This window comes from Acinonyx jubatus, chromosome B4 (genome assembly GCF_027475565.1).
Source record: "Acinonyx jubatus isolate Ajub_Pintada_27869175 chromosome B4, VMU_Ajub_asm_v1.0, whole genome shotgun sequence".
Taxonomy (NCBI): Eukaryota; Metazoa; Chordata; class Mammalia; order Carnivora; family Felidae; genus Acinonyx; species Acinonyx jubatus.
The window spans coordinates 78,896,749-78,906,501 of record NC_069387.1 but is presented as its reverse complement, the minus strand read 5'-3'; the positions used below and the strand labels follow the sequence as shown (position 1 = coordinate 78,906,501).

General features: G+C 43.2%; 1 protein-coding gene across 4 annotated transcripts; it reads right to left on the bottom strand.

Moving 5' to 3' along the window:
- Positions 1–3,028: 3,028 nt before the first annotated feature.
- On the bottom strand, positions 3,029–9,562 carry HNRNPA1 (heterogeneous nuclear ribonucleoprotein A1). 4 transcript variants are annotated; one of them, XR_003413156.2, is made up of 12 exons: positions 9,404–9,562; positions 8,715–8,831; positions 8,317–8,463; positions 7,967–8,177; positions 7,782–7,874; positions 7,609–7,701; positions 7,246–7,320; positions 6,892–7,050; positions 6,175–6,330; positions 5,878–5,943; positions 3,401–3,484; positions 3,029–3,169 (listed from the first exon to the last, which is right to left on the bottom strand). XR_003413156.2 is itself a non-coding variant. In XM_015087809.3 (11 exons), exons 1-10 carry the CDS (start codon positions 9,416–9,418, stop codon positions 5,888–5,890), a joined length of 1,122 nt encoding a protein of 373 aa, XP_014943295.2. In that variant the 5' UTR covers positions 9,419–9,562; the 3' UTR covers positions 3,029–3,484; positions 5,878–5,887. The 4 variants fall into 4 exon arrangements, 3 of the variants coding, with proteins under 3 accessions (XP_014943295.2, XP_014943296.2, XP_026892147.1); XM_015087809.3 differs by having other exon boundaries at positions 3,029–3,484; XM_015087810.3 differs by lacking the exons at positions 3,029–3,169; positions 3,401–3,484 and adding an exon at positions 4,932–5,643.
- Between the last annotated feature and the right edge of the window lie 191 nt (positions 9,563–9,753).

Below are 9,753 nucleotides of genomic sequence, written 5' to 3'. Positions count from 1 at the left end.
GAGAGAGGGTGACGAGCTGAGCACTTCAAGTTCACCGCTTGGTGGTGATGGGGAGGGAACCCTGCCAGGCTCGTTTCTTTCCCCTACAGCTCTGTATGAGAGAGGTACGCAAGAAATTTGGGCTTGAGCAGTGTGGAGATCTACCTGCTTAATCTCCTTTTGCAGAGCCAGGCGCCATGGATGATCTGAAGAAGCCCACCCTCCCTGGTGGCCCAGGATTCAGAGAGCTGAGATTGCGGCCCAAACTGACTGCACCCTCGGTGCGAGGTCTCTGAAGTTTAGGCCTCTCCTTTCCCAATCTTTGGACAACAGAAAAGCCTAGAATGCCCACAGGCCTTTTTCTTGTTCTCTCCCTGCTGTCTACTTCCGCAGGACTTCCTCATCATGATTGTGCCAGAGCTCTATTCAGAAGACTGAGATGGTCTTGATTGGAATGAGATAGTTTGGCCGTCAGAGTTTCAAGGGATTTCATACCCAAGTCTGGGCAAAACCTGCTCCAGCATGGAGCAGGATATGAATTTTGGTAACATTTTCTATCTCCTTGGTTATGTTAGACACACTACCCTGCTCTTGTTTGGGGCCCTCCCTTTTCTAGATCCTTGAAGATCTAGGGCCTCTTATTTTTCTCTTGAAGCAGAACATGATTGAATGTCAGAATCTGGGGTACCTGGGTGGCTCAGTTGGTTAAGCATCTGACTCTGGATTTGGGCTCAGGTCATGGTCTGCCAGTTTGTGAGTTTGAGTCCTGCCTTAGGCTCTGCCCAGAGCCTACTTGGGATTCTCTGGTCTCTCTCTCTCTCTCTCTCTGGCCCTCAGTCTCTCAAAAAGAAACATATAGAAACAAGTTTCAGAATCCATCACATCAAAATCCAAACTTTTGACATGACACCTTCATCTCCTAAGTTAGAGTCAGGTGGTTCCCCATCTTTATAGTCATTGAATTACACCAATTACCTCTTTAGGGTATTTTACTTCTATTTACCTTTCTATTCAATTTGACTAGCTTCATTCCAACAAGGAAAACTTACTTTCAAGTTCTCATAGACAGTTGTGAGACATAAAGGCAGTGATCAAAAGAGGTGTGGAATCCTTATGCCTATAGATTCTCAGGAACATGGTCTCTAGCCTAGGTTTAGGGAATGAAAGCAACTTAAAGCTGATTCCTAGTTGATCTTTTAAAAACAGTTCAGACAACTTGTCGACTGTTTTCTAAAAAAAAAAAAAATTGAAAACGTGGGATCTAGTTGTGAAGGGCAGAGCCTGGGATTAGCTGTTCAGAACCTGGACTAGTTTGGGGCACCTGGGTGGCTCAGTCCGTTAAGCGTCTGACTTCAGCTCAGGTCATGATCCCACACTTTGTGGGTTTGAGCCTCGTATCAGGCTCTGCTGACATCTCGGAGGCTGGAGCCTGCTTCAGATTCTGTGTCTCCCTCTCTCTCTGCCCCTCCCTGCTTGCACTCTGTCTCCCAAAAATAAATATTAAAAAAACAAAAACTGGATTAGTTCACCTGAGGGAACATCGGGCAGTGACTTTTTTTTTTTTTTACTTCTAACCAAATTCACAAAAGTGGTTAACCCGGAGGCAAAATCAGACCTTCATTTATTCAACACTTACTGAGCACCTGAGTTCTGGAGATACACCGGGGATGCAAACAGCTAACAGGAGAAATGCCAAGCGCTCAAGATATACCGTAGTGCGGAAGACCATCACATATGCACACAACTTGGTACGTTGTGCCAACAACGGGTGGAACACCGGTGGACTGTGACCTGGGTTATGTTTCAGATTGTAGAACTTCAACAAGGTAATTTTCCTCATCTAAAGAGTATGGGATTTTTTAACAATCTTGTATTTGTAAAACATGTAGCAAAATACACAGAACGGAAGAGGCATTAACCTCACTTTCAATAGGAACGCTTTTTGCAGTCTGGTGGCCTGAGTTGCTAGTAACTTCATGTCACAAATTAGATTTTTTAGAGTCTGAAATGGGGAGAGGGGCAAGAGGGAGAAATCTTAAGCAGGCTCCATCGCTCAGACTGACATTGACACAGGGCCACCATCCTCAAAGCATGACCTGAACAACGGGGATGTTTGACTGAGCCACCCACGGCCCCTCAAAATTTGATTCTTAAAACTGTGGTAAGTGAAGGCTGCCTATACATTCACAGCTCAATACCCCTCTTTTGCTAGGTTTAAAATCGAGGCTGGATAACCTTTTCTTTAGCATAGGGGACATTTGTTAAGCATTTGCTAGGGGATTACATTATTGCGCCCAAGCTTTTATTACCTTGGAAACATGGAGACTTCCTTCCCTTCCATACTCATCTAATCCTGGTTCCAGATATTTTAGGAGCCGGAGATAGCTGGCAATAAATACGTGGAGGCCACTGTAAACACCCTACTTCTAACTAGGCTAAGATTTACTCCTGCGCTCAGAGCCAGTTTTTGCTTTCACTAAACCAGGATCCTGATGGTGTAAAACTTCTATAGTAACACCTGGTATGCCTGGGTGGCTCAGCTGGTTAAGCATCCAACTTTGGCTCAGGTCACGATCTTGTGGCTCAAGCCCCGTCTGCTCTGGACTGCCCTCAGAGCCAGGAGCCTGCTTCAGATTCTGTCTCCCTCTCTCTCAAACCAATTGTTCCTCCCTAATCTCAACTCAATCTGTGGTTTTGTTTTAAAGTGTTTATGTTGTTCTACCTTTCTTTACCCACCTACATAAGGTCTTGCTTGTTCCTTTATTTTTTTAGTTTATTTTTCAGAGAGAGACAGAGCATAAGCAAGGGAGGGGCAGACAGGGAGACAGAATCTGAAGCAGGCTCCAAGGCTGTCAGTACAGAGCCCAGCTCGAACTCACGAACTGTGAGATCATGACCTGAGCTGAAGTCAACACCCAGGCACCCCATTACTTTAAATTTAGAAGGATCCAAGTAAGAATTAGAAAGGAACAAAAGGGAAAGACTTCAACTCTGCTAAAAATTCTGATTTACCATATCATGAAAGTGAATGAAACAAGACAGAACCAAGTCGAAATCAAAAGAAATTTTATTTAAGAAGTCCATTCATAAAACTGAATGATTAATTCAAGCTGCAGAACAGCTAACAACTACATGGTAGTGAAAATGAAGTGCAGTGGCTCAGATAAAGGTTGTCCTCATAAGGATGTTCCTGCCAAAAAAAAAAAAAAAAAGCTATGAGGCATTTGCATAAGCACTTGGAAGATTCTACAATTATACTGTTCTGTTGACTGGGAACCCAGCTGCTTTCATCACTTTTTGCTGGCTATGGCCTTTTACTAGGCCAGACTATGAAAGTTTTTGTTCTCAGGTACAGCTCGTCACGGTCTACTCTGGCAATACCAAGCACTCTTGGCGCCTGTTAAGTTTGTAAACAGCTTACCTTTTAGCCATAAATTTGGACAGATGAGTGTTTTGTTTTATATTTTTAAAGAGAGTTGATTAGCCTGGAGTAGCAGACTCCTCCCTAGAAAAGTAAACAACCTTTAGAACTAGCTTTTTGGGAGACCAAGTCCCAGCTCAGGGTAAACCCCCCACCTCCCCCTCCCCAAAAGGGTCCACCCTCCCTCCCCCTAGACTTTTGGGAAGATTCTAACACATTACTTTGAGCCATCGTTTTAAGGAAATGGGTCAAAGGAAGGTAGGAAATAAAATTAAAGGGCAAAAATATATTGTCACAGAATTAAAGTGTTTACTTCCTTCATTTGGGAGCCACCAAATCTAGGGTGTCAATTTAAGAAAATTCATCTCCAGAAAAACCAAGTTCAGCTTAACTGGACTAGTTTTGGCTCAATATATGAAGGATTAACGTTAACAGAAAACTGGATTTTAGAGAACACTATATGGATGGAAGTAAAATCTGTTCTTACCTACCAGCATAGCAATAAAACCTTTTCTCCTGGTTCTGACTGCTAGTCCTAAGAGTCAGGTGTGCCTTACTCTTGTCTGCCTCCTTTCTCGCGATGGTCACTGAAACTTCACTCCCTCCTAGCTTTCATGGAGCGTGCCGTGGCCTGCCCCTGGCTTATCTGTACTCCACATACCACAAGTGTCTACTCTCAGCTGTAGAGTGTCTGAGCTCGGAGCCATTCGCGCTATGCTTGCTAGCAGTTCCTAGTAGCTGAACATCTCTCCTGGATCTTTAAAGGCATTGTCACGAATCCTGAGGTATCTGCAAACTCCCTCAATAGTTAAGGTTCCACCTGCCATTGCAAACTCAGCCAATATCAAACTCACGGAACTATCACCCATGCTTTCCCACCCACCTCCCACCCGCTCCCCCATCCGCCCTCCTCCCCAAACTTCCAAGTAACACACCCACGAAATTGGGAGGGAATACACAGTCCTAGTGATAAACAATTCTCTATGCTACCAGGTACAATGGCACTGAAATTGAGGGTACCAAAGGGAGGGCTCAAAAGAACCTATGTAACAAATAACAATGATTGGATATTAAGTGACTGTAAAAAGACTTCAGAAATCATTTTCTATACAATTAACATTTTAGGATGGTTGTGTGATGTACCATATTTAAAGGAAAACTGCAGTTAGCATGAATATATAAGTTGCCTCCCCATATCCGCAATTTTAATGTCCAAATCCGTAATTAGTACAGTTAATCTATAGACCTCTATTAAGGACCCACCCAACCACAAAACTGCTGTTTTCCTTTAATGTAAGCCTGTTTTTGTATTAAAAAGAAGATATTCTTACTGGTGCTGGTCAGTTTAAAAAGGTCTCCCAAACACTTCTAATCTGTGGACTTATGGGGTGGCATTAGCCAGCAGCTGGTTTCTATTCTCTGGCAGAGTTTTGAACTTGAATCGTGATAGAAGCATTCAACATTATGAGGGGTAGTGGGTAGGGAAAGTCCAAAGCTCTGCCAGTCCCAAATCCATACAGTTGTCATTCCATTCAAGAGAATATTAAATCGTTTATTGATTACACATGATAATGGACGATACACAAGCTTTAATCCCATCTATAATTTTATCTGATACCATAATTCAATTTAGATATATTGCATAGGATGTGCCAACAATCATATTAATAACCAAATAAACTCCAGAACTTTGCTTGGGTGACCCTTTTAACGGTGAACTCCAGGTCACAACACATTAACTGTCAGTTCAACCACACCAATGTTTGTGGAGACAATGGCTTCTGTGCCCAAGCAGGTTGCAAATAAATTTCAAATGGAACCTGGCATCACCCTGATGGAATTCTAACTTCACACTGTTGGGGTAGTTAACCAAGATGGCTTCAGAGTAGACTAACTTTACACAGCACATTTAAAAAAAGACACATTTATTCAGCGTCATGATCAGACTATTACATTTAGCAATCAACAGCATGGGTGCAAAAAAAAAAAAATCTACATTAAAACCCTTTGTTGGAATGCTTTACACTTTCCACAGAACAGAAACTAAAATAACCTGTTATACAATTAGTCACAAATACAGTCCTCGAGTTTTTTGCCCATACACATGAGTATTGTCTAAAACATGTCTTCTTTGTAGCAGCTAGGCCCTGCCACCACTGTGCTTGGCTGAGTTCACAAATCTGTTGTAACCTGTAGCTTCCCTGTCACTTCTCTGGCTCTCCTCTCCTGCTAAGCTTTGTTTCCTGTTGAACAATATGGAATAAAGTTGTTAATCTAAACATATTAAGACTCAAGGCTACAATCCAATAGCAAGTTTTGTTTCCCACAAATTTTGCTGATCTGAATATTAACTTAATATCCACAATTTTACTGCAATTATAATGTTAACTATGTTGCACTGCTCAGCTATATTAGGGTTACTGGATTCATCATCATTTATAAAAGTTAACTTCAAACATAAAAAGATGTTTACTTACCTGGCAGTAATTAAAACCTTCTGCCACTGCCATAGCTACTGCTGCTGCTGGAACCGCCATAGCCACCTAAGAATAGAATTTGTCCCTTTAAGCTTTGGAAGCACAAATAGAAACACTTTTTGTATCAGGGGCAATAAAGCCTCAGATCTGAGTTCGGGTGCACATGATTTTCCCAATCTGATTAAGTTCTTGAAAAGCTTTTAGATTGTAGCTTTTCACGGTCTACACACACCTCACCCCAAAATTACTGGACCTGGTTATGGGTACCTCACCCTCTAATAAACATATATACAATACCTTGGTTTCGTGGTTTGGCAAAGTATTGGCCTCCACCACCATAGGGGCCAGAGCTTCTGCCTCCAAAATTTCCTCCTTTCATGGGTCCAAAATTTGAAGATTGATTGTTGTAATTGCCAAAATCATTATAGCTTCCACCACCTCCAAAGTTGCTTCCTAGAAACGGAAAGAGGACCTTTATTTGTTATTTGGAGAAGATGGTTAAGTTCTGAATTCTATTTAGTGCTCAGAGCAAAAAATGTTGCATGATCTGCTTGCCTTCCTCCCAAACTCTGGTGGCTCCAATCATCCTTTTCTGGGCAAGGCACTCAGTTGAATAACTCAATACTTTCAATAAAATTTACCCAACTTACCATGGCATAAAAGCAATATATTCTGTAGGCTTGAAGGTCTGTGCCCATCCGGGGCACTGCAAACACATGCTGGATGGATCAACTAAGTGCCTAGGATCCCAAGGGAGTTAAGACAACTAAATCCTGCTGGAAGCTAATCTAATTCTGATTAAAGACAGGACTATCCACTTATCCATCTATCTTATTTGGGAGTGAGGCGGCCCCAGCTTAAAGCTAGGAGGTAGCATTAGCAAGCCCGTTAAAAAAGAACACCATGCATTGCACCACATAATGCTTTTTAAGAGCATCAAATCCCCTTACGATCATAAACTCTAAAGAGCTAATCTAACTATTGCACCAAGTACTTGGATCACTGGATACCTACCACTACCACCGCCAAAGCCGCCTCCGCCTCCTCCGTTGTTATAGCTGTCATAGCTGCCACTCCCGCCATAGCCACTGCCCTGGTTTCCATAACCCTGTCCACCACTTCCATAGCCTCTGCTTCCTCCAGAGTAACCAGGGCCGCCTCCTCCATAACCACCTACAAGAATACAATTCTTCTCAATAAGACAAAAGTATTCAACAATCAAAACCTGTGCAGTGTAACACCTAAAAGCCTGCTCACAGCATGCGGTTACGGTCAAAGCTGAGCTGGTCATGCACTACTTTAGCTCTACTACCCTACTCTAGAGATTCCAAAACAAACTTTTCACCTACGTACCCAAGATAAACTTACCATCGTTACCAAATCCGTTATAGCCATCCCCACTGCCACCATATCCACCACCACCTCGACTGCCGCCAAAGCCACCTGGAAAAAAGTAGAGTTTTAACCACTTTCTGAGGTGTATTGGCTGCATACAAATTATACCCTTCCTAAATTCAAGTTTTCTGAAACCTCCCCGGGTCACAAAAATGATTTCTATACTGAAGACTTAACCCTCCAGTAAGAAGCCACAACACCTGGATAAAAATTAACTTTGGAAAAGCTGGCCCATAGGTACATCCACCATAGGTTGCAAGTGGACAAGTTATCTGGGGATTGTCAAATGACAAGCTTACTATTAATTTTCAGCAAACTATATATAACCACACGTACCTCGCCCACTGAAGTTTCCTCCACGGCCAAAGTTGTCATTCCCACCAAAACCACCTCCACGACCACCACCGAAGTTCCCAGAACCACTTCGACCTTGAAAGAGAAGTTTGAAGTGTTAAACCTACAGATTCGAATGACTTCGTTGCCTGTAAGATCTAATTAAACAAACTCACCTCTTTGGCTGGAAGAAGCACTAGCCATCTCTTGCTTAGATAAAGCTTTCCTTACTTCACAGTTGTGGCCGTTCACAGTATGGTATTTTTGAACTAAAAAAAATTTCAAAGAGAACACAATCTCAAAGACTAGAATACAGCAGGGTTTCAGAAACCTTAGCGAGTTGCATGCCCTGGAAACTTACTGACAATCTTGTCTACAGAGTCATGGTCATCAAAGGTCACAAAAGCAAAGCCTCTCTTTTTGCCACTGCCTCGGTCAGTCATGATTTCAATCACTTCAATTTTCCCATACTGTTCAAAATAATCTCTTAGATGATGTTCTTCAGTGTCTTCTTTAATGCCACCGACAAAAATCTTTTTCACAGTTAAGTGGGCACCAGGTCTTTGAGAATCCTAATGAGAAAGCCCAATTAATTTACTTCCCAATAAAACTATCCTTAATCAAGATCATTAAGAAGTTTAACATCCCCAAACACAAAGTCCGCTTAGTGGCACACTTTTAAATAACCGAGAAAAGAACTAGATCACTCACTTCTCTCGAGACAGCCCTCTTTGGTTCCACAACTCTTCCATCCACCTTGTGTGGCCTTGCATTCATGGCTGCATCCACCTCTTCCACAGTGGCATAGGTGACAAACCCAAAGCCTCTGGAGCGCTTGGTGTTTGGATCTCTCATTACCTGAAACGTTAATAAAATTTACTACATAATAAAAAAACCCCAGAGACTACTGTCATTTCTACCATGAGTAAATACAAGGCCCTTCAGTTTCCCACTAAATTAACAAGGGAGCCTCTAATCAGCTAAAGCCACACCTTCCCTTGCCAGGTTATTTTCAACTATAATCCCGTTAACAATCTTCACAAGTAATCACAAAATAATCCAAAGAAATCAACTAGTCCTACTGGCCTTTTGTCTCTTCTAAGTCTTACCACACAGTCCGTAAGCGTTCCCCATTGCTCAAAATGGCTCCTCAGACTCTCATCGGTTGTTTCAAAGCTCAAACCTCCAATGAAAAGCTTCCGCAGCTGTTCAGGCTCTTTGGGAGACTAGGAGTCGGGGGAAAAAATCATTACGTGGGGGGGGGGGTACAACACAAAAAAGCTTCCAGTTAGGAGAAGCAAAGCTACACGACAATGATACATAGTACTTATTGTTCCTTTGGGTCGCCGCAAGCCACGTGCTTCTCCCCATTAGGGGAGACGATATGTTGGGGGCTGGGAAGCCCCGAGCGCATGCGTCCCAACTCTCCCTCCGACGCACGCGCAACAAAAGGACGGAGCTGGAAGAATACAGAGCCAATAGAGAACTACATCTGCTCCTTCAGAAAATCGTCCCCTGATACAAGGTGAAAAAATAAAACGAAACAAAACAATGGAATATGCATAAGGGTTTTGCCAGGAGGAACAAGCCTGGAGTGAAAACTAAGTGTTGCAAGACGGCGGCCTCATGGCGACGACGAGGACAAAATGGCGACCCGAACTTTGGGAGGGGTAGGCCCTTGGCAGCAACGGAAGAAATGCCGAGCCAGAGCCGGCGCAAGCAGCCAAACCAAACCACATCCTACCGAATTCAGTAACGGCGAGAAAGAAAATTAGGCCGAAGAGAGCGTGTTACTCACCTCTGACTTAGACATGACGGCGGTGGGAGGGGAGACTTTCACGATGCTTACTCGGCGGCGTCCACGGGCAGAAAGGAGTAAGCTAACGAACGTATCTGCCAGCCTACCTTCGGCCTCGCTTTTTTATCCCGCCTCCTCGCTTTAGGCATTGGTAGACTCCGCCCCTGAGTGTCTCTGATTGGATATTTGCAGTAGCTGCACCCCTGCTATTGGTCTGTAGTGCCGCATTGCTGTGTAACGTCATCCGTTTGGGCGTTCTACGCAGTCTCCACCCCTTAGTGTTCATTGGTTCCTGAACAATATTACTCTTAGCCAGTGTGATTGGCTCGCCAACCGATCATTCATATTTG